Here is a 27,868-nt window from a genome sequence, read left to right on the forward strand (position 1 = left end):
CTTATCGCGTATATATATATTCCTTATTTCGTCCTTTCTATCCTTTAAGATATACTACTAATAGTATATCTAGTCGCGTATTAAAAGATCGTTTATATAAGACCCTTAAGCGTATTTATTTAGCTAAGTCTATTAATTATCTTAGTTGTAACGTTATACTATATTCTTTTTATTTATTATACGGCTTCTATTATAAAATACTAGAGAAATCTTTTAAGTATATTAAATATATATAGTAGGGTTATTCCTATAATACGTTAAGTATACCGATTAGCTCCTATATATAACTTTATTATCCTACTTATTATTTATAGCTAATATATTTCCTAGTATCTTAAATAAATCTAAAGTCCGATCGATTAAATAAAAAAGAAGAAATTACTAAGGAGTAAATATTAAAAGCTTAAGCTAACCTAAATAAAGCCTTAGCTCGTTTAGCACGGCTTCTCTATTAAAAGCGCTAGCTAAAGATAAAGGGTACTAAGATAGTTTATTAGGGCCTTTATTCTTTAAATAACCTTAATAAGGCTAAGCGCTAAGAATTTAAAGTAGTAGTTAATATTTAGTTTATAGGTAGATTTAATATAATTAATTAAAATACTATTAGTTTATTAAGCGATTTTACGATACTTAAGGTAGATTTTACTAGTAAAACTATTAAAGTAAAGAACTATAGTAAGTTAAGTGCTTAAGTAGTTCCTAGGTATTTTCCTTTAATTTATATCCCTTTTACTTAATAAAGTATTCTTATTACTAACCTTATTTTCTTATATTTAGTATTTATTTTACTTTATATTCTTAATTATCGTTAACTTTAATTTTTTCCTATAGTTTAGCGTTTTATAGCGCTAGTTTTAATAATAAGATATAAAATATTAGGTATGTCTATATTATTATTAGTAGCGAAAGTTTATAGTTAACTTTTAAAATAATTTTCTTAACCTTAAACGGGCTAAGTTTCTTAAAATCTAATTTATTACTTAGTTATTTTATTTTAATATTTCGTTATATAAGGTAGACTATATCCCTTTCTTAAAAGATTAGTCCCTATAATCTTTTTTAATTATAGTAAGTAGATATTTATTCTTTAATAAATTAAAGTTCTTATTATATTTCTTTATATAATTTTTATAACTAATCTACTTATAGTATTACTTATTCCGCTTATAGTCCTTATTAAGTAACCTTAAATACTTCTAGGTTATATCTATAATTAGTATATACTAATAAGAGCTTAGTTATTTCTATAACTAAGCTATTATAAGCTAGTTATATTATTAGTAGCTATTTAACTTAATCGTTTTATTTATAGCTAATATAGTATCGTAAATATTATTTAAGCGTTTAGTTAAGTCGTTTTATTTATCTATCTATTTATAGGTAATAAGCTATACTAAGCTTATATTTCGTCCTTAATTATACTATAAGAGCTTACTAAAACTTAGCTATAAACGTACTTCCTTTATTAAAGATAATCTTATTTAATAGTCTATAATTACTAATAATTATTTATAGGAATATATATACTAGCTCTTTTATATTACTTACTTCTTTATATAGTAAAAAGTATTTATACTTTATTAATCTATTAATAATAATAAATATACTATTATACTTAACGTTAATTATAGGTTCTTTAATAGTAATAGCTTTATAATATAGTTAAAAGCTATTAAATCCTATAGTTTCTCTAGTACTAGTAGCGGTTATAATTTTTTATATAGTTTATATTATTTAGCTTTACTTTATATATAAAGTTTATATTCTTTAATAACTTATTATATTATTTCTTTAAGCTATAAAAAGTTATATTATCGTTTAATCTATTTTATTATTCTTTAGATTCCCTAGTATCTATATATTAAAGATTTATATATATCTTATATAACTTTATCTTATAATTCTAGTAGTATCTAGATTTTATTTTTATATATTAAAACTTTTAAATATCCTATATTATATCTATTTAGTACTTTATATTCTTATATTTATTTTAGGATCTTTTAATAAGTTAAGTTATTAGGTTATACCTTAAATATTATATTTAGCTATTATTACTAGTAGTTTCCGTTTTCGTTAATTTCTAAGAGCTATCCTTTTATTATAGGTGCCCTTATATTATAGTTACTTTATTAACTAAGGGTATTAGCTTAACCGTTTTCTGTTCCTTTTCTATAAATTATTTTATAGTTAAATTCTAATAAGTATTTAGCTTATTAAATCTATCGTCTATTTAACTATTATATTATTATAAAGTATAAGATATTCTTATAATCTATATAGACCTTAACTTTATATTTACTTTTAAGAAAGTAGTATTAAAATTCATTAAAAGCTTAAATAATTATATAGAATTCTTTATTATAGATAAGGTAATTAAGTTCTATACTATATAGCTTCTTTAAGTAAAATATAATTAGTTATAGTCTTTCTTTATTATTTTTTTATTTAATTTATACTTTTAAAGTAAAGTTTAATATATCGGTTTTAAGTTTAATTTATTATTTTAGATTAAAGGTAGTTAAGACTAGTTCTTATATAATTATAGTTTTAATATATTTAAAAGCTTTATTAGCTTTATCGTCCTATATAAATTCTTTTTCCTTTTTTATTAAGTTATATAATAGTATTATAATCTTTTTAAAATCTTTAATAAATCGTTAGTAGTAATTTATAAATCCTAGGAAACTTTATATATCCTTAACGTTCTTTAGTATTAGCTATTCTTTAATTAAGTTAATCTTATCTTATTATATTTATATCTTTCTTAGTAAGATCGTATATCTAAGGAAGTTTACTTTTTATATATAAAACTTACTTTTCTTTAGTTTAACTAGTAACTTTATATTTTAAAGTATATAGAGTACCTTATAAATATATTCTTTATATTCTTCTAGGGTATCTAAGAAAATTAGGATATTATCTAAGTATACTACTATAAAGATATCTAAGTATTTATATAGGATATTATTAATTATCCGTTAAAAGGTAGCTAGTATATTTATAAGTTTAAATAGTATTACTAGATATTTAAATAGTTTAAATTTCGTTTTAAAGGCTATTATCTATTTATATCCCTTTTTTATATATATTAAGTTATAAGCGCCTTTAAGGTTAAGGGCTATAAACTATTTTTTACTATATAGTCGATCTTATAGTTCTAATATAAGTAGTAATAGTATTTAGTCCTTTATTATAATATTATTTAAGCGTCTATAGTTAATAATTAGTTATAGCTTACTATTTTTCTTTAAAATAAATATAATTAAGTAGCTTACTTTAAATATTAACGTTTATATATATCCCTTTTATAGATTCTTATAAAGGTAGTTATATAGCGTTTATAGTTACTTTTTATTTAAGTTATAGATCTTATAGAATATTAGCGTTATTCTATCCTTAAAATAAATTTTATAGTCTTATTAGCTATATTTAAATAGCCCTATCTTAAGTTCTTCCTTAAAGAGTTTATTATATTTTTAGTATTCTTAAGGGATATTCTTTATTCTATCTTATAAGCTTTATTCTTTCTTTTAAAAGCTAGTTTCTCTTAACTTAAGCTCTTTATTAATTTATTTAAGGTCTTTCCTTAAAGTAGTAATAACTCTTTAAATCTTTATATTATATCCTTTATTCTATTTATATTAGATACTAAGTTATATAGCTATATTAGTTAGTATATAAGTCTTATTAATCGATTTTATATCTATTAGTTTAGTTACTATTTTTATTTATATCGCTAAAGCCTATAATAATTTACTCTAATAAACTATGAGACGGCGGATTTACCACCCGTTTGGACGGTCTCTGCCACCAAAGGTGGCGGCCAATTTGCCAGGAATCCAGAGCGAGAACGGACAAATGTATCGCCGGGCTCATCCCTCCAAGTATCTCCGATGTACTTGGCATGTCACCCATCATGCTCAGCCCGCAGAGCCACGCCGGGACGCCTCCGCGGCCCGTTTAAGCTGTGTGCCTTTCCGACACCTCTTTCTAGCCTCAAAAGAAGGAGCCACAAAGCGCTCAGAACGGTGGCGTCGCATAGGTCATACTTAAGAAGCTCTTACTCCGCCTCAAATTTTGGTAGCATCTTACCTATTACACAACCAAGCATTACTGTGGAAACTCTTTCCTCTTGCCAGCTCACGGAAAGCCGCATCCCGCTGACTTATACGATCCATTGTCAACCATGACGCGCCGAGCACGCCATTCCGCCATCTCTTACGACTCGGACGCGTCTTACTCCCCCGAGAACGAATTTGACGATGGTGGTCTCTTTGACAAAGTTGAGCCCTTCACTCGGATACGTATGCGGAGGCAACGGATGTAGAGGACTTGAACTTCGATGACGCAGACGGATTCGTCGACGCTGACGTTGAAGACCAAGTCCAGCTCTTCGGTGGCAACGTTCATCCACCTGAGTACTACCGGGAAGCCGTTGAGAAATTCAACGAGACCGCCTACGAAGCTCAAGACTATAGCGACGGTAGTCTACTGCTCCTCGATGCCTGCGACGCACAATGGCGCCAGTACGTCACCAACGACATCATGTCCCTTATGACTCCCAGCCTCTAACATGTAATGGTCCTACCTCAGGTACTGCGAGGTGCTGGGTTGTGACCCCCAAAAATGTTTGGAGTCTGTCTCCGAGTCCAGCTCCCTGCGGCTTTTGTATAACTTTTTTGACTGGTCCCTCAACCAGAAGGTCGGTAAGGATGGCAGGAAAAGGCGAGGAACGAGGAAGAGCAGCTCTTTGAGCACATACTGGAAAGTCTTCCGACTCGTCTTCGAGAGAGCCACTGGAGACAAACTCGACCAGAAACTAAATCGGCGTATGCACAAGGTACAGCCCGATCCCTCCGAATAATAGGTCAAAAGGTAACCCTGCAGGTTCTCCGAGACCTCTCCAAAAAACATGACTTGAGCGACCAGAGGCGAGCGAATCGATGCATGACGATCGAAGATCTCAAGGAGCAAATCGAAACGACAATTAGCACGACAAAAAAATCGTTCAGGCTTGGGGAACTTCGGATCCTTGCTGTTCTCTTTCTCCTTCTTCTTGCACCCGCTGGAGCTCGCCCCACATCCATCCTGCGTCTCCGGTTTGGAGACATCCGGCTCGCACTGGTGAAAGACCCAGAAGGTGGACCGCATAATATTTTGATTCGCTTCACCTTAGCCTTCACGAAAACGTACCTCGGTGTCAAAGATGCGTAAGGACGCCAGAAACGCCGTGCTTCATCTGCTCGTAGGATATGGCACTGACGCGAATCTAGGAAAACATTTCCTCTTCCAGAGACCTTGGCCGACCCTTCCTTGCTACTCAATCCTCACATCTTCCTGCTAGGCATTCTTTTCCGCCATCGCGCGTTCCGAGCAACAAGTCTCAATTCACCCGCACAGCTTGCCAATCTTGATATCCACCCTGAGGAGCGGGAGCTACCTCTGCCGCTCAAGGACGATCTAAAGACACATATATATTCCGACGGGCTATGAAAACCTTTACCGGCTATGAGCTATCCCAGGACAAGCCTCTTTCTTACCAGATGATTGCACAATGGATCAGAAGGGTTGGCGAAATATTGGGGTTGGAATACCCCACCATCCCCTACAACTTGCGTTATAATGCGGCCAATGAGTTCGATCGAAGTGGTTCGTCAAGTCCTCCAATCACGATAGCCTTGTTGCTTACTCCAGCTTCAGCCGATATCAGCGAGTCGCTGCGAAATCTTGCTCTAGATCACGCCAATTCGAATCCCTTTCAGAAGCACTACCTGGGACGGGAGGTTTGCGCGGATACTTGGGGTATTCTCCGGCGACAAAAACCACAGCAGGCGCTCATAAGGCAGGCCTGCAGCGTCGGCCACTCTATCAGCAAGCGGAGACCCACGGATCTCACAGCTGAACAAATAGCATCCGTGTCTACTGATCCTATCATCAAGCGACTAGAGCAAGACCTTCGGCATCATCGCCCAGGTTCAAAGAAGCACATGGAACTCCGCCGTCGACTGAGGAACGAGAAGCAAAGATTGAAGAGGGTGCTTAAGCAGAAGATTCGAGATGAATGGACTGCCAGACAGGCGGTGGACGACATTGAGGGGCAATTGCAAGGTATTGGGTTTGTCAAACAAGCGACTGTGAACACTCCCATTTGTCCTCAGCGACCGGCTCAAAAGCGATTGGTTGAGGCCCTCGCCGCTCCACTTGGCAACACGCTCGAAGGTCAATATCGACGGAGAGACAATGCTATCGCCGCCATCGTAGCTTATTGTATGGTCGAGGAAGGGCAGACGATCCGCGGCGCTCGAGCGTCGGTCGACTCAACTAGGCCTACTCTCATGAACGAACCGCCTATCAACAGCCCTCAACACACGGCTCTGATGTCCACCTTCATTAAGACAGTCACGGACAGGCCTCGAAGATGCTTCATCTGTGTCGGCAAGGCCCTTGATTTGACATCAGATGATGGGGCCGTGGAGGTTCTCATTCGCGAGTTTTACACTCCTGGAGACCTGTCCAAGCACTTCCGACGCAAGCACTTGTCGAATTTACGCGAGGGCGATGAGATTAGATGTTCGATCTGCGATTTGCCACTGGACCATATGGAGCATCTGCGGAACCATGCTCTACGAATACACGGAACAGTGTCCTAAGCTATGCCTTTTGACCAATCGAAGTTGTTGGTCTGCAAGGTAGCAAATCGAATGTATCGCTTGGTATCTCCACGGTCAACCTGCATCGCGCGAAATCTATGTGTGTGGCTAAAGCAGTCACCTTGTTCTCAACCAGACTTCCCTAATCAGGAGAATATCTTTTCTTTTAGTATGAGACAAGGAGAACTTACGTTCCTCGAGCTTCAGCCTTCTAGTTGACGTCCATTTTCGCGCGGTGGTGATAGAGGAACTTTGCGGTGGAAGTGTTCCAATCGTTCTTACGAGGAATGTCGGAGTGTTAGGCTATTAGGTGTTATCAAGGACCACCTGAAAGATCATTATAAGGCCATGTATCAGGACCTATAGTGACCTCACGTGTATGGCTAATTTGGTGCCCATGGAAGTTACCCAACGGCATAAATAGGACCGTTGGGCCGCACCTTCTAGATCTTCATAACAACTTGTGTACTTGGCTCCTACCTCTTCCAATGTGTATTGGCGTAATCGTCGTTAAACATTAATTCTGTCTTTCGCTTGAACGGCCGTCGGGCCACCTAAAAATCCACACCTAGATAAAAGACGTGCATGATCGAGCGTCCAGCGTCCTTTGCAACAAACCAATTGTCAAGGACAACCACGTGGGCGGCATCGTATCGGCTCTCAGTCGCGGGAAGTGCATCGATCGTCAATGTGACTAGAACACAACGTAACTAAGGAACGAGCATTCTTGAAAACGTCAATTTGCTCCTCGAATGTTTGCCTGCTCATTACTTCTTACGGCATGATGGAGGTCAATTGGGCTATCGTGGTGCCTTTAACAGTTACCTAGGGGAGGCACGCAGCTATCTTACCTTTTCCCAGCAAGCTAGCGAGCAACCAGTCTGCCATGAAGGGCTGGCCGCGAGAATCCTCCCGAAGCTTCAGGATACACGCTCCTCAGATCTATTCCAGCCGCGCGACAAAGCAATCATGGTCTACCCTTGAAAGTTCACACTCTATTGTATTTCCATTAACACCACCTGATCCACCTTGAGTAAGTACGTGCCGAACCTGAGCAGGGACTGAGCTACCCTGAGCAGGGGCTGAGCTACCCTGATCTGCCCTGAGCTGCCTGAGCCGCCTGAGCCTGTCCTGAGCTGCCCTGAGCTGCCCTGGGTTGCCCGCTCCGGCGTGTGGAGCATCGAATAAGCCACTGCCAAGCGGTTGAACGAACATTGTACAGCCGCTGCATTTTTCGCTGCCGCAATACTTGTGATATCCTGGCTTACACGCGTCGCCAAGTTGTAGCGTATTTAGGAATCTGGTGTACCAGTCTACGCTTCACAGTCTTCGATGCTGCGCGAAATACATATCGTGTAATTTTTCCGGCCCTTCCATAATCTGCAGATACTCCTCTCATGCTCTTTGAACTCTTCAAATAACAAAATTCGAGATGCGAAATTACAGTATCACGCATCGAGGAGAAAATTAACTTACCAGTTGGCAGTTGCTTGCCGTAGGTACATCTCAAGGCTTTGACCGTACCGTACTTGCGTTCTGGCGAAAGGTTTCTACCGCCCTGTCAAGATCAAGACGCTCATTCACGGTGCTGCCTAAAAGGCAGCAAGCAGTTCGTAATGCCATATTAGTGATGGATTCGAACCTTCTAGGTGACATCGTCATCTATGCTGTGTGATGGGTTCTAATAGTGTAAATTACAGCTATGTAGTCCTCGTGCGTTCTACATTCGAGCTGAGGAAAGAAGAAGGAAAGGAAAATAGAAGGACAGAAATCCTCCAACAAAATAGACTAAGCCGTTACTGGAGCAACAGTGCTTAGACCGACAAGGCACTGCCTTGTCCAGCAGGGCCTAGCCTGTTACATGCTGCCTAGGTGGCGACATCGCCACTCAGCCCAAAATTCCAAGTATAAGAAGCCAACTTTTCACCATCACTTAGATAGAGAATCAAGAGTCTTTCGTTGCCCGATACACAGGGGATCTTCTTCCCGATCGTTGTTCAGTCATCCACACCAACCGTGCCCCTTGTTGTGTGACCCTGTCTCTTACGATCTGTGACTGACTGACTCACTCTGTTCCGTCCCGCAGGTCCTAACGGCCATCAGGTGCACAGCCTCTGATGCAGCTTGGCGTCACTTGACCAATCATACGCGCAGCCCAGAGTTATTGATGTTCTAAGCTCCAGTTCTCATTGGTCAAAATCGCTTCTACTAAGAGGACAAGATGACGCCATCCAGACGTGCGCCGTCTCTCGAAACATGCATGAAGTTTGTGCAAAGCCCTCCCTGCCCGGCTGAATTCTGCCTCCTCCTGGTAAAAGACCAGCTCAAACGGAAATAGTACTGTAGTGTACACTATGTTACATAGTAAGCCAGTCAGGACAATAAAGGAGCACTTCGGCGCTCATTAGCTCCACAGGAGTATGAACTACTCGCGCATGTCCACGACCGTTGCCCACCAGACTTACCTGAGCCTGCTTTTGCCCAATCTAGACGCTATATTCTTGGCTCGGCGGGCGGAGAGCCGGAAAAGCCTATGTCGCAGAAGAAACGAAAAATGTCTTAACCTTCTTCTGGGCGTAGTTCACAAGCACGTTTCAGATCAACAGACAGTGTTGGAGCCGCCAAAAGCGGCAATTCTGGAGGTTGGGGTAGGTAAATAGCCCCTTGCCGCACCTCGAACGTCATCGCGGTTTGTGCCGTAGTGTCGCTGAAATGCGCCCAAAAAGGACGCGGTTTGGTGACGCAAGTTGTGGCCCCTGACCATTCTCTCGCATACGTCTCCGAGACCCCACATCTCCCACCCTCGCCTTCACTCCTCTTCTCTCTAGCTCTACTTTAAAGTACTTCTGCACTATCCCGCTTCATCGCGCTCCAACCGAGCTGCTGCCACGAGACCCTCCACTACGCCCACCTTCGGGTTTCTCCATATGCCTCTAAACGCAGCCATCTCAAGAAGAGGGCGTAGTGCCTGGTACAACGCAAAAATCTGGCAGAAAAAGTGCTAAGAGGTGGAAGCACACTGTGGCTGCGGCATAGCAGCTCGTAGAACGAAGACGTCAGGTCATTGCTGTGTACATATTGCAACCATCTCGAGAATGTCGGGTGAAGCAGAAGCGCGATTCGGCCGGCAGTGCAATTTCATGGTTAACTAATCCTTTCTGGGCTGTGGCGGCAGCCATCCGAGAACAGGTGGTATGGAATGGTATGGATTTATTCCGCCCGGAGGGTCCCTATAGGGCCTAGACGCTCTGGCTATTGACGGTTCGATACACTGATGCATGACACCCCAAGCCCCACATATCATCTTACGCTGCGCCAACCATTCCACTGTTCGCTTCATGACAGACCTGCTTGAAGGTCAATTTCTCCAAGTGTTCAGCATCCTATTCCCAGCAACTGAAGCGCGATGTGTCGAAGTTGAAGCGTGGTTGTGTTAGTCATTGATGGTGGTTGGTACGCCGATTGTGTTCTCTCATGACGCTGTTCCCTGTTGACGGGCGGGAACCCGGGTGTACCCTGTTCGCTCAGGGGTGCCTCCAGCCGGCTTCGAACCGACCCCTCTGCGACGCAGAGGCTCCAGACGTGTCACCACTACGCCATGGAGGCAGAACAGGTGGTAGGATTGATGACCTGCAGCAAAAGATGCAGGACGCTGCTGACCAACGATCCCCATGTGCAGGGCACCCTTCTTAAACGAATCATCACCTATGCATGGCCCTAAACCAGGACCCCCTTAATCGTTCTATGCGCGATATTTATCTTCCATGTGTCTAGCCGTATTAGGCAAGGGCGCCTCACACCTAGCGGTAACTTAGCATGCGCGTTTCCCTCTGGAAATGGCGCTGTCGTAAGTCACGATTGGTGAGGCGCACTTACACTATCGACAAACATGTCTGACATAACATAGAGGTGTCGCGAAGCCAGATACTTAGTGTCATCTGAATCATTAGACAGTAGCTCCAACTTTTCGTAACATAAAGTATCCTGAGTATCCGTACCTGGGGTTGCCTCGAGCTAGTGGCGGTGTGTCACACACAATACGAGTCAGGGGTAAGCTTACAAGTGGGGGTCTAAAGACCCCCCGCCCTTGGGCTAATGATCGGCTGCAGTGAGATCGTGCTCGAACTACCCCTGCCAATTAGTTTGGGCCGCCACGACATGACGGGGGGACAAAGACGAGACAAGGCAAGACAAAATGTAAAGCGACCCACCTGCGCGCCATCGAGGTCGGCATGACGTCTGCGATGTTGTGTTGCAGCACGTCGGTGCTGTAGTGACCCAAACACCAAACCTTGTTCCCCTCTACTCCGAGCTCATGCAGACCAGGGCAACCATATGTACATACATATATACATACATAAATACAAGATATATATGCATGTACGTATGCACAAACATGCCTCGGGGCCGGCACGTTAAACCTTGCCATGGACAGCACGTGGCGATCGCGGCCCTGACCACCATCTCGCCGTGACGCCTAAGCCATGTTGTCTTGATACCTCAGGGTCTGACCTCGACTGGCCCCGGGCACGATAGGCGTACCTTACATAAGGAGGCGGTTCCTTTCCACGGGCCCCTACTGCACTTGGCAGCAAAGACAATGCCCCGTCGAATGCTGATACGAATGGCTTGTCAGAGGTGCCGCAAGAAACGAGCAAAGGTCAGTCGATAGCCCACACGAAGCCAAAGCCCAAAGAGCCCCAGTCGTCTGTCTCATCCCATATCCTGCCTAGCTGGATACTTTCACTGATTGGTTTCTCGCTCTCTAGTGTGATGATGGCCAGGCACCGTGCAAAAGATGCGACGAGGCCGGAGAAGGACGCGTATACGACCACCCGCGACGCAAGTCCAAAGACGATCTACGGGCCGAGATCGATAGTCTACGGCGGTACAACGAGGAGCATGACCGACTACTCCGCGCAATATGTTCAATCAACGACGTCGAAGTCAGCAATGCCTTTATACAATACTTGGTCGAGGGGACCAAGTCTCACCAAGCCATTCTGCAGGAGCTGGCGCACCTGAACGGTGAAAACGGGCGTGGCTCGTCAGATGGAGGTGAACAGGAATCATCGGCGGGCTCTTCCAGCTCCATTCTCGACGAAGCCGTCTGCCCGCACTGCCTGAGCCGACTGCCGTCGCCCACCATGCACCGTTCTGCCTCGGGCTCGAGCGACCTCAGCACACTGACCGAGGCTCCCAAGGCGACTTCGACACCGGCCCTGGCGGCTCCTGTTTCCCCGTCATTGCCCTTTGACGATGCATCACACGCGCAAACCGACAGGTGGACGTGCGCCGGGTGTACGGTGGCTTCGGTTCGGCAGATCCTCGACGCCCTCCTCACCTGGGACTACCTCCCTTCTGCCTCATGTGCAAGGACCCTTCTTCCGAGACTATTGCAGCGGCTCGAGCCGGTACTGCTCCTCTGCCCTGGTAAACGCGCTCATCGCGCTGGCAACCCGGGTGGTCCACGAGATCAGCGACGAAGCGGAGAGCCCGGGGCCTGGCTTCAAGTGCGGAAGCAAACCACTTTCGACAAGGCCGAGGCCATTATCCGCAGAACCGGCCCTCGGCCAACCTCCCAGATATACAGGCCATCGGGATTCTCTCGCTCTACCAGATTACCTGCGGGCGCGAGGCCGAAGCTCAAGCGCTTGCCGACTCCTTTGCCGCTAGGATAGTCAATCTTTGTCCTCAAGAGCCCCTGATGGGCTCCGAGGCCGAGAAGTATGCCAAAGTTTGGGCTACTTCGTACCGCGGCGCCGTGTCCCTGATTCGGTCTGTAAACCGCTTGCAGCCCCTGTTCCCGACTCCTCCGAAGCATAAACTGATGGGATTCCGCACACAGCATACTTCGTCTCACGACGGGCCAAGTCTTCACCATGTCTACGAGTTGCAAGCTACAAGACGACTCAATATTTCTAGACCAATCCGCCTGCAGTGCCGAGTACCTGTTTGGCGGCCAGTGCGGCAGCGGAACTACACCAGGTGAATGCATCAAGTTAGGTATACCCAGGAATTGTATCCAATCAGGAGTCGCACCGTAACACGGCTGCAGACCCTGCCCTGAAAGCACGCGGCTCGCAACTGCGCAGTCTACAGCTCATTCCAGCAAGAGTCTTCCAGCTCACGGAATGGGTGTACAAGCTCCTCTCATCAGCAACCCATACCCCAAACGGACGATTCGACACAGCCGAGGTCATGGCAGTGTATACCGAGTGTCTCGATTGGTACGAAGGATTCTTCTCCTACCCAAAACCGGCGGCAGTGACACCCTTTGTACTCTTTATCCAGTGTTGACTTGGTATGAGACATGGACCAAGACATGTTTAGGCAGCACTTACAAGTGGTGAGTCACTGGATAGTGGCACGGACGTGCCACTATGTATATATGTTGAGAGCTGTCAGACAGAATTGAATAGAAGCAAGTTCAATCGCAACAAGTATGTACACAGACACAAGAACCCGGCTCACAGGACTCGGGAGGGCCGAGAGACACAGAGGGAGAAGAGACAGCATTATCCGGCTGACTGCCCGCATGTAGCATGTACTATCAGTTCTGCCTACTCTGCCTGTTCCGCCCTCTCGCCAACCTTGTCCTGGCTGATTCCGACGTCCGACCCCGCGAAATCTGTCTCCAGGCTGCGGACTCTATCCTCACCCTGTCGCAGTCCTACAGCAGGCTCTTCACCCTTAGACGCGTCTCCCATTCGTCCCCTATTTTGTTTGTGCCTCTGCCCTTGCATGGCTTACAATTGAGTCAACATGCAACTCTGTGGCCTTGGCTGGCTCGCAACCTTTCCAACCAAGAAAGTTGTCCTTGGCGACCATCTCGGATGTTTCAAGCGTGGACGGGTTTAGCACCTATCAAGACGTGTCCCCCTCCCCGACTGCCGCCAAAGTGCCCATAATGGCCCACGCGAGCCAATTGCTGGCAGAGATGAGCTCCAACCGTCGAATGGCCTCATCCATAGAGAAGATGCTTCGAGGATATCTTACCGAGTTATGGTGATGCAGAGTAGACTCGACAGAGTCTTGTTGTAACTTAACGGGTTCTCGCATCGGCCGGGGTCTTTTGCGGGCGCGCTTCAGTACGGTACAAGTAGCAAGGCAATCGCCTCACCGGGTTCGAACGCCGTTGGACAAGGCAGCCACAGTGCTTTTGCTCTCTTGCCAAACGCCGAATCTTGATAATTACCCACCCATTGCGTAAGTCTTCAATATGCATACACATATTTTCTAGTCCTGTTTTACGCGTTTGACTGTACTATGCCATGCACTGTCCGAATCCACCCTTCTCTTCGATGAATCGACGGAAATATTATCAGGGCTCGGAGCTCAACCGCTTCCCCGTTTTCCTGTTGCCTCTGATCTGGGCTGGTGGCTTGAATGTCCAAAGAAACTGAATCGACGCTAGGAGATCGCCTTGATGTCCCAAGGCTTGATGACCCAAGCCAGTGCCTGTGACCTCGCAACCTCCTTAGCCAAGAATTTTCTTCCCCTCGCAATTGTCAGGTATCTCTGAGCATTTTTGAGCCATTCCTGCAGTTCGTCGAAGCTAGTGGTAGCAGTGAACGAGCGATCGCCATGTATCTTCAACACTCGTGGAAACCGTAGAGTATAGTACCGTGCATTTGCGGGCTTGTCGAGGCCAGATCCCACGAGTTCTACTATAAATGGATGCTGAAATAACGCCTTTGGGCGTAGTCCACGGTCGGGGTCCAAGACCACGTCAAAATTTGGCGTGGACTCAATGAAGGGTATTTGTGTGAAATATCCATGTCGGTTGAGATATTGCATATGGTCTTTCGGGATGCCATGTTTGTCGATGATGTCGATGATGCGAAGTCTTGGCTTAGAATTATAACGGCAGACCTCATCTTTATTTTCCATGCATCCGATAAAAAACGACGTCCACCAGAGCTTGCCAATTCCAATCTCTTGTTCGTCCTCCGCGCTATGGTTGCCACCGACAATAGTGAAGTCGGCAGAGTCACCGAGGCCTGGAATGTAGTCTTTCTTGAGTTTGATGGATGACTTGTCGCAATCGGAGGTGAAGTAAGGGTCGTTGCAACCTTTCAGCACCAGTCCCTCCCACCGTTGTGTAATGGCTCGTGCGAATAGTTCAGTGAGCCGCTCAGCAGCATTGGCTGAGGAGAATGCAACCACTTCGCGGAACCCGACCTCGGCAAGACCAGGGATCCGGCGAACCAGAGACCGAAGTAGTCGTCGCCGCTTAGCATGGCTTTTTCTAGCGCAGACCGTGTCGTCCAGCAACAGAAGATCGTAGAACATAATCATGAGATGTTCATTCATATTGAATGGGGGGTCTTGGGCCGCTCCAAGGAGCCGTCCTGATCGTCTGACGTGTTTACGAATTTTGTGGAAGGGCTCGATTACCCTACTGTCGTCGTTCCATACCAGCAGCTCGCCCTCCAGTATGCATTGTTTCTTGATCCTGCAGCCTGCCGTGCCAAGGTCGAGGCTTTCTCGTAACGCGCGATGAAGGCCAATGCGGTCGATGGTAGAGTCCCTCCCACTCTTGGAGAATATTTTGATGCAGGCTCCGGGTTTGCTTAAGTCAACATGAAGTTGACAGTATTCTCCATCGTATTTACGCTCCACGCTCATTAGTCTTGAGCCAGCCAAGTGGCAGCAATGCTTGATGCTCCTTGCTTTCGCATAAGCTGGCCGTTCAATCATGACTCAACCTGCGGCTGTAGGACTTTCCTCAACTCTTCCCAGGGATTTACCACGGCCTGTAGGGGTGTATTCCGGATCTCAAGTCCCCCTAGGATACTTACGGCAACTTGGATTGAATTCTGAAAACGGAGGAGATTCCACAAAAACGGATGAAATCTGCCCATCGCCAGTCTTTCTGGGACAGAGGCCGGATTGTAGTTTTGGATAGCATGCGAACCAGCCATTTGGCCTCAAAGCTGTTCAATCTTCGGAACAAACTGATGAGCAGATCGTCCGAGCTGCTGCAGGGTTGACGGTATTTCCGCTCAGTTTCTTCTCGCAGATCAGCGGACGAGAAAGGTGAGAAGGCTGCAATCCGATCGAGCACATCGTCAAGTTCTTGCAGAGTCACTTTCGGACCCATCCTTGGTTCGCAGTCCGTTATAGCCATAACGCGCTCAACACAAGTTGCGAAGTCCGGGCCGTTCCTGGTTTGCCATATCTGTAGCTCCTTCATTCGGGACGATCCAAGACATTGTGCTTGTTGGACAATCCTTTCGAGCTGAATTTTTGACAAGCCGAAAACTCGGTCCGGCCTGCGTTCGGGAAAGAGGCATGACAAGAATGCCACGGCTTCTGACCCTAGACGTGGGATGGCTGTATCATGTTTGTCGAACCAGCCAACAAGACTGCGCACATCGAAGTCCTGGGTCTTCTGAATACTGAAAGACCTCGTGTGATTTCTTTCGAGTTCACTGAGGAGTTCACATAAGAGATGCAACGGAAATGGCATATTGGCTGAATATTTGTAGTCCAGGGCTGTTCAACCAGAGGATGGCGAATGTATGACGGAATGAGTCTTAGCACAAGCTCTGGGATGAGCGGAGGGAGTCGTAATCCAACTTATAAACGATGTCCTCCCTGCTCCATTTCCACTGCATCTATGGCCCTCGAGGCGAACTCAGACTTGTAGCATGCGGGTGGGTTGCTCCGTCTAATGACGACGTCGTGAATCTCGTCGCTGCGGCTGACAGCCCTTGCGACATAAGTACCCATTCTGCCTTACCAAGTTATTTGTCGTGACTGGATTCGGCACCTCTAGTTCGAAGGTTAGGGTGGGACTACTGGCCTCGCAACGCAATAGCCATGAACGGCAAAACATGTTCACGGCTGGACGCTCGAATGCGACCTCCTTAGCATCCTGTGCCAACCCAAAACGGCTTCACGGCAACCGGCGCATGTATATTGTCACTTGATCTCTGCCCCAGCGCTATTTCCAGAAAGTAGTATCCCACTCGTATCTGCAACAAATGCTGCGTCTCGTTGCAAACCGTACAGTACGACTAGGCTCTAGCAGACTATTGTGATCCGTTGTACTCATACTTGACAAACCCGCCAATCCCTACACGCCTGATAGGGGTTGCAGAGCATCTCAAACATCTCGTCGTAACCGATGAGGATCCCTCTGGGCAAGTCTTCCGATGCCTTCCACCGCTTCGGCGACGCGCGCGTGGTTCGTCATCCAGCGCCTGCTCTGCGGGCCCATGAGGTGGCTGGTCTCGCTGCTGCTGCGGGTCCTGTTTGGCATGCCGTTTGCGATCCTTGGTGCTGTGGCACTCCTGACAGACGGGTTTGCTATTGGCAAGTTGAGCTTCTAAGGCGCCGAGACGGAGCTGATGTCGGCCAGCTGATTTCGAATTTCGCAGTGCTCGTTGTAGCAAAGGTCTCTGATCTTGCGGTCCGTCACAGCAAAGAGGCTGCCACATGTACAAGTAGTGCTCGCAGCGGCAGTTTCATTACAGCCGACATGATCGATTCCACTGTCTGCTGGCATGTGGCAGGATTTAAGTGCCTCGTTCACATAGGTAAGTTCTTCCAATTCGATGTGACCTTCGAAAACGGGATCACAACTGGAGTCGTCGACATTGTATTCGCGAATATATTTCGGCCCGGATTGACCCTCTCCACCCCGGGCTGACCAGCCGGTGAGTTTGTCGCTATTTGCTTCTTTACTTGCCATGGCGCTGTGGACGGGGAGAGAGTGGAGAAGGATGGAAATACGTGACGAGGATAGTGTAGAGGTAGGATGAGGAGACGAAGACACATGGAGTCGGAATGTATGGTCTTTATAGGCAAACCCTCGCCTAAGGACATCTCGTGATCTTCTCCTACACGGATGTCGTTCCTGTGATGTCGGCGCAATGGAACTTCGCCATGTATGTGGTTAGGGCACCTCCGCCTATTTTCGTTCTCCTGCGGGTATGCGAGTCGCTGTGGGCAGCCCGGAAATGGTGTGATACGAGACGCAAATCCAGAAGCCCAAGCCATTCTCCGTCCGGCGTATCTGGCTACCATCTAGAGGCTAGCTCTAGACCGCGCCGTCACGTCGCAATTCATCGCCGAGCAGACCTTTGAGCTGGCAGCCCTCCACCCGCCGCACTGACTGCTGTCCACGACTGGCTCGCCGCCATACCGCCGTAGGCTCCGCCTAGCAAGCCTCCGGGCCGAGAGATGTACGATGAGGTGACAATGTGCTCCAATCAGAAGCGTCTGCGGCTTTGTGAAGCGGTATCAATCTGACTGATGATGGATCAGTGGATGAAGTCGTTTCCCAGACGTGGCGGCCGGTCTATGGTCCAATGGCCTGCGTGCTCCTCTGCACCCATGCCAGTATCGAGAGATACTTGCCCCGTTAGGGCCAACAGGCGTAATGAAGAGGCGATCATTCAGTGCGAGATAGCACGTATAATGGAACTTGTAAAGGCAAATATTGCTCCCGCTGATCGGTTGGAAAGCTCTATAGCCCCGCCAGGCAGTCATTGTAACGCCTCCCATGTCTCCGCTTGTAGTGGAAACGCAGCTGGGCTCGCGCGAGGTGTCATCGTCGTTCGCCGGTGAATACAACTGCCTGACGCTTGCTGGTTTGTGCGAGGCTGTCGTCCTGTGAGAGCTTTCAAGCTTAGATGGGGCCGTGCCCTCGGGTTGTCAGCCTGAGTATCGACACCGCTTTCGAAGTCGTCGTTATTGTCGTTGTCATTGCCTCATTTTCTGGGAAGCGATACTTCTGGCAGGGGTCGGCCAGGCAGGGGGACTCTGCTCGCAGGGACTTGGCTGGCCGCGGTTGTGATTGTGCCGCCGGTATGAGCCTTTGAACATGTGCCTTTGGACATCTAGTAGCGGCTCTATCCTATGGCGGAATAATGGTGAACTCAAGTGAGTGGTTGGCGGATGATTGGTACTGTAGGACAAAATTACCAGCTGTCGCAAAAGAGAAGTTCGGGGGAGAAGGCTGGGTACAGAAAACGCGGGGTGTCGCTCCTAGACCCTTCCGCTCATCATGGGTGCCTGGATTCCCGTTACCGTACCTGCGGCCGATTCTGGCTTCACAACAGTGCAGCAAGTCCTCGTCTTGGGCGATTGACAGCATCCTAGCTTCTGGCTGCTTGGTAGTACTGAGCTGTAAGGACTGCAACCCTTCTTGGTAAGCAAAATCGACTTCACTGCAGCCAGAAAGTGAGCTGGCGCCGAGCACCAGGCAGCAGCGGAAGGGTCTAGGAGCGACACCCGAGTTTCCTCGACCAACCCGTTCCCGCCACTCGCCTCTACAACAGTTGGTGATCTAGTCATGCCAGTCCTCCGCCAACCTCTTGACTTCACCATCACTCTACCACGGCGTTGCAACAATTCTCCGCTCATAGATCAGCGTCCCGGTATAACATGGAAATATGTTCTGACGAAGATGGCGCATGGTATGACCAGTGCGTCTTTCTCCCGCCAATCCATCCGAGACTGGCCATGGACGAGCCGGTCCGCTTGGTTGGCAGTCACACCTCGACAAGATCTCTGGCCGTGTTCGCGGCCGCCCCTTAGTCTTTGGAGAACCCGCAGGTGGAAGTGGATCGTGATACTGTTGATGAGCGCTGCGGCAGTCCCTGATGTCGCCGTGATCAGCAGGCGATTCGAAAGGCTCCTCCTACTGAACAACTCGACGAATGCCTCGATGATTCGCGACTTGCCAGTCCTGCCCTCGCCACCGACGAACTGGCAGAGTTGGCCGACTTCGCCTCCGTCGTTTTGTCGCATCAAATCGAGCTGGCAGCATATGATTGGGAAAGCGATCGACTGCGTTTTGTTCAGCGTCGGCCGTGTTGCCAACTCTCTGCCCGCCAAGCCTGCATTCCCGCCTCTACGTCGTCTGCGGTCTCGTCGAAGTCGGCCATCGCCATTTCGACATCGACCTCCTCGAAGCCAGCTAAGCCGACCATGACCCTCCGCAACGCAGCACGGCAGTCGCTTTCTCGGACCACGGTTATACTTTGTATGCCTTGGATCATCCTCTCCTCTCTTTCGAGGCACTCATCTGCTGCGACTTGGTGGCCCTGACCTGATCCTACGGTGGCAGTGCGACCCCGGAAAATACCCGCCCCTACATGCTTATCCGTCTCGCCCTTGTTCGGGTACTGTACCACGGCGGCCTGCAGCTCGGCCGTCGAGGAAAGCGCTGCTGTTGCATCATCGCCATTGCTCCGGCGACGTGGCCGTCACCTGATTCGAGTCCAGTGCACCTCGGACGACGTCGATCAGCTGCGTTGCGTTTCCGATGCTGTTTGGACTGATACGTCGCTGTTGATTCTGCGCCCGCCTCGTCCGTCCCGCCCTTCCACGTGTGCGACCGTCGGATAGGCATCTCCGGATGAGGATGCCCATTGCTTAGCGTCGCGTTTTGCGTCTTCGGCTGATCGTCGAACCAGCCGCACGATATCGGCACGATGTCGTCGAGACATGATATTCTCGGAGCCAGCGCCTCTAGCGCCCGCGCCCAGATGCTGTTGATGTCGCCCATTTCTTCGCACATGAAAGACTCCCATGGTACAAATAGCACAAAGTGCTGCACGGTTGCCCTTTCAAAGGTGGAAAAAAATTAGCGTCTCCCATATCCTCCGGCGAATCGGTTTCGCGCAAACCTCCGATGACACGAGTCCTCGTCGTGGGCAAAGTCTTGCTCAGGTAGCCGTCAAGGCAAACGGTGGCCTGCTTTCCCGGCCGCCTGAGCACCTGAACCCAGCGTCTTCCTGGTGCCAGCCCATCATCGAAAGGCACCTCCCCCCTAGCCCCACAGCTCCCGTTGTTGCTGTTGCGTTTGAGTCTGACCAGCGATACGTAGTCGTACAGGCATAGGCCTCCCAGAAGATCTCCACGGTGCTGATATGCCTTGACGCGGGAGATCCTGGGGCCTGCTTCTTCGACGACGACCGACTCATCCAGGGGATCATCTGTGACCCATGCGCTACTTGTCGCAGATGCCGCAATCGTCGAAAGACGTGCCAGTACAGCTAGTACCGGTATGTGTTTAGGTACGCCTAGGCGCTGCCATTGGAAAATTCGGCTGGATATCCTAGAAGATGAGCGACGACCTCGACCTGCGACAGGGGACGCTCCGTGAACATACGGTTCGTCACCCTCATCAAGAACTGTATGGTCCGATCCGTGCTCCATGGGGTGTATATTGCATGTCACCATCTCGTCTGCCGGTTCGGTTCGGCCGACGCAAGCACTAGATCAATCGTGCTTTCCGGTCTTGGCCCTGCCACGTCTTGGTGCCTCGCGGCAGGCTGCAGAGCCCACAGTCATTCATCAGGTCGATGATCGGCTGCGCTTCCCTTGTTTTCTTGTTGCTACCTCATCGCCTCCCAGAGCAGATCGTGGCGATTAAAGTCCCCGCGACGACGTCCAGTTCCACCACGGAAGCCCACCACTAATCCATGCAGTTCTCTTACCGCTCTCGATAGCACCTCGCTCTTCTACTCTACGTATACCGACACTACCATCAGATCTCGGTCCGGTAGCCGAAGGATTACCGCCGTCAAATCCGCTGACTGCGTTACCGCTTGCTCCGCCTCGAGGTCACTCCGCACCCAGAGCATGCTCCGGATCGGCCAGCCGGTCTCGTGTATCGTCGTCAGTATCATTGTCACCCAACTGCTGTGGCTTATTGAGCTCGTAATTACCCTGTCGTTTATCCTCCTTGCGTACGGAATCCTGCGCGGCACCATGAACGGCAGTATGAGCGACAGTAACGGCAGTATGAGCGACAGTAACGGCAGTATGAGCGACAGTATGAGCGACTCTACCGCCGGTGACGGCATCTTGTGCTCGATGTCGGACCAAAAGGGATAAATATCATCAGTAAAGACGGCGGTATAGTGCTGGAGATCTTAACATTAGATCTCAACTACCGTGGCTTCAAGGTCACGCGTCATTTTCACTGGGTCTAACCAGACAGAGAAATATGGTTTTGGATGCTATACGCCAAGCTAGACCTACGAGGGAGCACGAGCCGACAACTCCACAGGCTAAAAATCTCGAAGCTAGTAGCCTCGAGAAGACTTTGAGAAAGATATCTAGAGTGTTTGAGCGCAAGGAGCAGAGTTGGTGTTGAAGGATCAGAGATTTCAGGCCTCGGCGGCTACGCTGCATCGCATGAGGCCAAGGAAGGAAAGAATGATCCCCAATCCTAATACTATGTTCATAAACCTCCGATATATATTAGGAATGTCTATATGCTTCCACAGGGCGATGAAGAGGTGCTATATGCGATTGAAGGTGCATTTGGTCAGGTTGAAGAGGAGGAGGGGGGAGGGTAAAGCCACCTGATTCGTCGCCTTCTTACACATGGGCGGAGACAGACCAGAAACCCAACAGTCCACGGCAATTAAACATTGAAAGCACTACAGAGTAGTATTTCTTTTATAATTTATTATGGGCTAAGAGCTTCAATTCAATTGATATAGTTTGTATGGTAACAGGCGATGGGTGGGGCATGGTAGGCCCGGTCGCCCTCGCTAAGCAGGCGCCGAGGGTGGGTCCGAGTACTCTTCGGCTACACGAAGAATATATATCGAGCACGAATCTGTCATTGGGAAGATGCCACGTGATCACGGCGTAACAGTCACATCCACAGTCGACGAGAGTGCGTATTCAGTAGCCTCTGTTGACGGGTCGACCGTTCATTGGTGGCTTGAACGCTTCCTAGTCGACCATGCCGGTCACAGCCCGTGACAGATGGCCAGCTTAGGATGGTAGCTTAATACTACAAAGGAACCCCAAACGAGCGGCAACACTCTGGGCACAGGGAGCAAGACGTATCAGCAGATTGAACAACTGGACGCACGTATACAGGCACGCCGCCATGAACAGCAACACTGCATGCCTGCCTAACCAACAACCGCCTGTCAAGAAGAGATAGTCCCTTGCGTGGTCCAAATCGACAATGATGCGGCTGGCCACGGCCTGCCCCCATAACCTCGTCCGCAAAAGTCAGTTTACTTTCCCGAATAAGATCCAGGAGATTTGGGTGTATCAGAAGACTTGGGCGATAGCATGAAGCCTCGCCCGTACCTTGCCCCAAATTGGGACCTGGCCTCTGTTTTGGCACCGACATCAGGTCCAGGATATGCATTGTCTTGCGATTGAGATTCCTCCTCCTTGGGCCTTTGGATATTAAGTGTGATCATGTCCCGTGATATCTGCCGGACCGTTTCATCACGAAGGTGACCCCCTACTTGCCTGCTCCTCCATCCAAGTCCCTTGTTTTGTCCGTGAATCGTCTTTCCGTCAGTCGAAACCATGAACTGCATGGCGTCGCCTGTAGCGTAGTTGTCAATAACGCTAATGTTTTCCTTTAAGCGCTTGTTTGCTTCAGAACAAATGCTCAAGCTTTGGCGCGCGTTTTCCCATTCTTCACGCAGCCTCGCAATCTCGGAAGTATCCCCCTCAGAAGCAGGCACTTTCTTTATTTTCCCCATCAAGCGATCGAACAAATCCTTCTCGTGTTGTCCCAGTTTCACGACTGTGTTGTCAAGGGTCTTCCTGCACCCATTCAGACCCTCATTGACGACCTTTTCGGGGAACGTAGCTGGCTCTTCATTTTCGGACGAGCTTCCACTGCGTTTGGTGGCCAGCTGAAATTCATCGATATGCTTCGACAGTTGGTCACAAATTTCAAGGCATCGCTGCGTGCTCAATCGCTCTTCCTGCATGGTTTGCAATTCTGGCGCGCCTGAGCCGGTCTCCGATATGGCGTCTGCGAGAAAGACACCTATTTTCTCGTCGATACTTTCGAGGTGAGCCCGGAGGTCACTGTGCGCTGTCTCGACAAGGTCTTTGTAGCTTCGAATGGTCTCGGCGGTGGCAGAGCATACGCGGCTACATTCACAGCATAAGCATTAGAGTTGTTACTGAATGGTTTATTTTATGGAGGGTGGTGGCTTGCAGACCGTGAAACGTACAGATTGGCGTCAGTGAGGGCAATAGTGATTGTCGACTTGTAGCCGGATAACAACCGCCTAAATCCGTCGATATCATCACCCATGTACTTGAGTTTAGCCCACCCCCGAAAGGTCGTCTGAGTCCCCGGACTGCGACACGCATTTCATGAGTTCCTGATTGAACTCTGCACAGGCATGGCCGCATCGCAGCAACGGTCGATCGAGCGCTGAGAGGTCGACAGTATGGACGGCACTGACCGTCTCCGTAAGTGGGCCTAAGACTCCGCTCAAAGCTTCAAGCTCGTCAATGAGATCGCGCACACGTTTGGGATGGTCTCGAAAACTCTGGACAGTGCTGTAAAGCGTAATGCTGGATTGGAAGGCGAACGTAGCCAGGGCCAATAGCCCGGAAGCCAGTCCTACCGGCTCGGCCATCGCGGTGGACGGCCTCAGGCATGAAGAGCGTGTAGGAAGATCGCAGGAAGGTGTAACAAATAGTTGTGGGGTGATCGCTCGTTTTATGATCTGCGAGGCGGTGCCTAGAGCTTCTTTGCCATACTTGATTGGTTCATCTCAGCCGAATGCCCCACGTGACCTGGCAGGTGACCTACTCCGCCCTTCCTGCTCGCGTTCCAACAACATGCTATATTACCGAGATTCTGCCTTTACGACAATAAGCGGGAACGCCAGTGCGCCAATCAGTGGAGTTCGTGCGCCAGGGGGGTACCATGATTTGCCGCTTCTTGACTGGCTCAGCACAGAACAAGGCGAATACGTGCAAAAAACAATTCTTTGACTTTCTGGCCAAATTTTCGAAACGGCCACTGAAATCCGAAACACCCATACCATGAAAATCGCCTCGACCGCCGTCCCCTGCCTACGGAAGTGCAGCCGCGCGCACGTTGTTGCGGGTGCGCTACGTGGCTGCAAAGATGGCGAGAACAGGCGGAAAATTCGCTCTGCTTGCGCTGGAGCCCCCAACGGGAACCTTGGTCGGCGGGTTGACCGGGGTAATTAGCGTCATGCGCCAACCCGACGTGACTTAATTCAGGGCTGCAGATATAATCGTAGGCTTTAACCGTGCCGTACCTTCCTCTCTCCACATTCTGCTCCACTTTCTTTCGTCCCATGCAGAAACCTGATTCCCCTATAAGTGCAAAATATGGTCAAGGACGAGGAAGGCAGCGGCAACAAAGAGTGAACCCGTGCCGCTTTGGTTATTCATGACTCGTGATTGGTGAGCACTATCGTTGTGTTGTTGGTCTGCTGTGCTGCTAATGCATCATCGCAGTTCGTTGTTGGGCTCCACTTTAACCTACTAGGATGCACCAGCGTACCACAGAGCGTAAGGAACGTCATCTGGACTACTCGGGGGTTCCCCTGCTAGTCAACCCCCCGAGTATGGAGGCTTCGTGCGATCGATAAGAGCTAGCGTAGGATTTTGAGAGTGACAGGTCAGTCTGCAGGTCCAGGCAGCATCCAAAACACATTGTCTGTAGATTAGTTGGTTCCCATCGACTGGAGTAACCCTACATACATTCGATGTGTAACACGTGAATGCGGCTCGCTGTGCGACTGCGGCAAAGTCGCCTCCTTTCCTCGCTCCACCTCTTATTGCGAAGCGGCAGTTGGGGCAGTATTACTCGTCCTCGCTTATCGATATGGAAGCCAAATAGCTCACGACTGTCGCCCGGTTCTAGTTCAAAATACGACATGCTCCCATGTAGACGCAGTCTTCGCCGAACAGGGAACCATGCGCCTCGTGTATGCGTATGACTCCGTTACAGTACTAGTTACAGGGCTACAACAAACCCAAGAACCAACAACCGACCTCTAAGGCCAATCGGAGGTGTCCCGCCCCTGTAGGGCATTCACTGCCCACCTAACTATCATCCTTCAGCACGAGCGTGCATCATGAAAAGGATGTGGGGCCTGGCTGCAGCGCAATGTCTTGCAGAACAAGTGCTATTGGAAGTGGAAGCACAATGTGGCTGCAGCGTGGCAGCTCGCAGAGCGATGACATCAAAGTTGTTACGAGCCCAATAAGCCACAGCGACGAGGTGAAAATGTTACCGCCGACGACGCACGAGACAGGCTGGCCGATCCGGAGCATGCTCTGGATGCGATGTGACCTTCAGGCGGAGCAGGTGGCAACGCATTCAGCGGATTTGACGGCGCCACTCCTGCGGCTGCCGGATCGAGACCTGATGGCAGTATCGGTGTACGCAGTGGGGAAGAGTGGGGGAGGCAATGTAGATATGATCGTATCGAGGTACTATGAAGTACAACAGGAGAGAGGAGGAGGGAAGGAAGCTGGGCGACGCGGGGTCTCGGAGTCGTTGGTGATAAAGTGACCGGGAGCCAGAATCTACATTGCCAGACAGCGTCCGCTTCGAGATGCATTTCAGCAGCTCTACTTTTGGGTACATGTACATAATCACCCATAGTTCGTGTTGCTCCTAATACTGCAGTTGGTTCTCAATGCGAGGTGGTGACCGCAAGGTGGATGTGCGTTGCTGCAAGTGGGTGCTTCTGACTGTCCCCGGCACGGGTGGTGTGAGTCATTTGGACGGCATTGCAGCTGCAGATCGTAGCCCCGTCACATCCTCTCCCTGTGCATTAGCGGATGTTTGCCTGCATCGAACTGCAGCCACCATTGCGATGGATGCCAGTCTTTCTGCATGAACCCCGGTATGTACATACAGTACAGTACGAGCCTTTTAACGTGTCAAATTACCAGCTGTCGCACAAGAGAAGTTCGGGGAGAAGGTTGGGCACAAAACGCGGGGTGTCGCTCCTAGACCCTTCGCCCATGGTGCCTGGGTTCCCGTTACGTACCTGCGGCCGATTCTGGCTTCACAACAGTCCTGCAAGTCCTCGTCTTGGGCGACTGACAGCACCTTCACTTCTCGCTGCTTGGTAGTACTGAGCTGTAAGGACTGCAACCCCTTCTTAATAAGCAATATCGTCTTCACTGCAGCCAGAAAGTGAGCTGGCGCCGAGTAGTATTGCTGCCCCCAACCAGGCAGCAGCGGAAGGGTCTAGGAGCGACACCCCGAGTCTCCTCGCTCAACCCGTTCCCCCGCAACTTGTCTCTACAACAGTTGGTAATCTGGTCATGCCAGCCCTCCACGAACGTCTTGACTTCACCATCACTCTACCGCGGGGTTGCAACGTTTCCCCGCTCACAGACCAGCGCACCGGTATGACATGGAAACACGTTCTGACGAAGATAGCGCATGGTATAACCAGCGCGTCTTTCTTCTGCCAATTCATCCGAAACTGGCCATGGACGAACCGATCCGCTTGCTTGGCAGTCGCACCTCGTCGGGATCTCTCGCCGTGTTCGCGGCCGCCCCTTGGTCTTTGGAGAACCCGCATGTGGGGTGGATCGTGATACTGTTGATCCGGACTGCGGCAATCCCTGACGTCGCCATGATCAGCGGCGATTCGAAAGGCTCCTCCTACTGAACAACTCGACGAGTGCCTCGATGATTCGCGACTTGCCGGTCCCGCCCTCGCCGCCGATGAACTGGCAGAGCTGGCCGACGTCGCCTCCGTCGTTTTGTCGTATCAAATCGAGCTGGCGGCATATGATTGAGAAAGCGATAGACTGCGTTTTGTTCAGCGTCAGCCGTGTCGCCAACTCTCTGCCCGCCGCTGAGAAAGAGGTTCCCGCCATTGTTGTTGCATTCGAGCCTGACGAGCGATACATAGTCGTACAGGCATAGGCCTCGCAGGCGCTCTCCACGGTGCTGATACGCCTCGACGTGGGAGATCCTGGGGCCTGCTTCTTCGACGACAACCGACTCACCCAGGGGATCATCTGTGACCCTACGCCACTTTCCTGTCGAAAGACGTGCCAGTACAACAGGTATGTGTTTAGGTACGCCCAGGCGCTGCTGTTGGTAAATTCGGCTGGAGATCCTAGAAGAGCGACGACCTCGGCCTGCAACAGGGACGCTCCGTCAACACACGGTTCGCCACCCTCGTCAAAAACTATATGGTCTGATCCGTGCTCCATGGGGTGTATGTTGCATATCACCATCTCGTCTGCCAGTTCGGCCAACGCAAGCACTAGATCAAGCGTGCTTTCCGAGTCTCGGCCCTGCCACGTTTTGGTGCCTCGCGGTAGCAGGCTGCAGAGCCCACAGTCATTAATCAGGTCGATGATCGACTGCGCTTCCCCTTCTCTTCTCGCCGTTACCTCGTCGCCTCCCCAGAGTAGATCGTGGCGATTAAAGTCACCAGCGACGACGAAGTCTG

The 27,868-nt window shown here is 48.9% G+C and overlaps 4 protein-coding genes across 4 annotated transcripts; 2 read left to right on the forward strand and 2 right to left on the reverse strand.

Annotated features, from left to right (window-relative positions):
• Window positions 1-4,189: 4,189 nt before the first annotated feature.
• Window positions 4,190-5,496, forward strand: HRG_08507 (C2H2 finger domain-containing protein; the record flags this gene model as incomplete). The annotated part of the gene is made up of 5 exons (XM_044866978.1): window positions 4,190-4,307; window positions 4,388-4,529; window positions 4,597-4,843; window positions 4,891-5,213; window positions 5,277-5,496. 5 exons carry the CDS (start codon window positions 4,190-4,192, stop codon window positions 5,494-5,496), a joined length of 1,050 nt encoding a protein of 349 aa, XP_044717865.1.
• Window positions 5,497-11,800: 6,304 nt separating this feature from the next.
• HRG_08508 (putative nitrate assimilation regulatory protein nirA) lies at window positions 11,801-13,665 on the forward strand (the record flags this gene model as incomplete). The annotated part of the gene is made up of 6 exons (XM_044866979.1): window positions 11,801-12,067; window positions 12,214-12,431; window positions 12,502-12,641; window positions 12,712-12,946; window positions 13,198-13,377; window positions 13,464-13,665. 6 exons carry the CDS (start codon window positions 11,801-11,803, stop codon window positions 13,663-13,665), a joined length of 1,242 nt encoding a protein of 413 aa, XP_044717866.1.
• Window positions 13,666-14,323: 658 nt separating this feature from the next.
• Window positions 14,324-14,969, reverse strand: HRG_08509 (ATP dependent DNA ligase domain-containing protein; the record flags this gene model as incomplete). The annotated part of the gene is made up of 2 exons (XM_044866980.1): window positions 14,324-14,458; window positions 14,529-14,969. The coding sequence occupies 2 exons, from the start codon at window positions 14,967-14,969 to the stop codon at window positions 14,324-14,326; spliced, it is 576 nt and encodes a 191-aa protein (XP_044717867.1).
• An 8,209-nt stretch (window positions 14,970-23,178) lies between these two features.
• HRG_08510 (uncharacterized protein) lies at window positions 23,179-24,037 on the reverse strand (the record flags this gene model as incomplete). Its single annotated transcript, XM_044866981.1, has 4 exons — window positions 23,179-23,184; window positions 23,234-23,540; window positions 23,624-23,739; window positions 23,861-24,037. 4 exons carry the CDS (start codon window positions 24,035-24,037, stop codon window positions 23,179-23,181), a joined length of 606 nt encoding a protein of 201 aa, XP_044717868.1.
• Window positions 24,038-27,868: the final 3,831 nt, after the last annotated feature.

This window comes from Hirsutella rhossiliensis, assembly GCF_020360975.1.
Source record: "Hirsutella rhossiliensis strain HR02 chromosome Unknown scaffold00010, whole genome shotgun sequence".
In the NCBI taxonomy this organism is placed as follows: Eukaryota; Fungi; Ascomycota; class Sordariomycetes; order Hypocreales; family Ophiocordycipitaceae; genus Hirsutella; species Hirsutella rhossiliensis.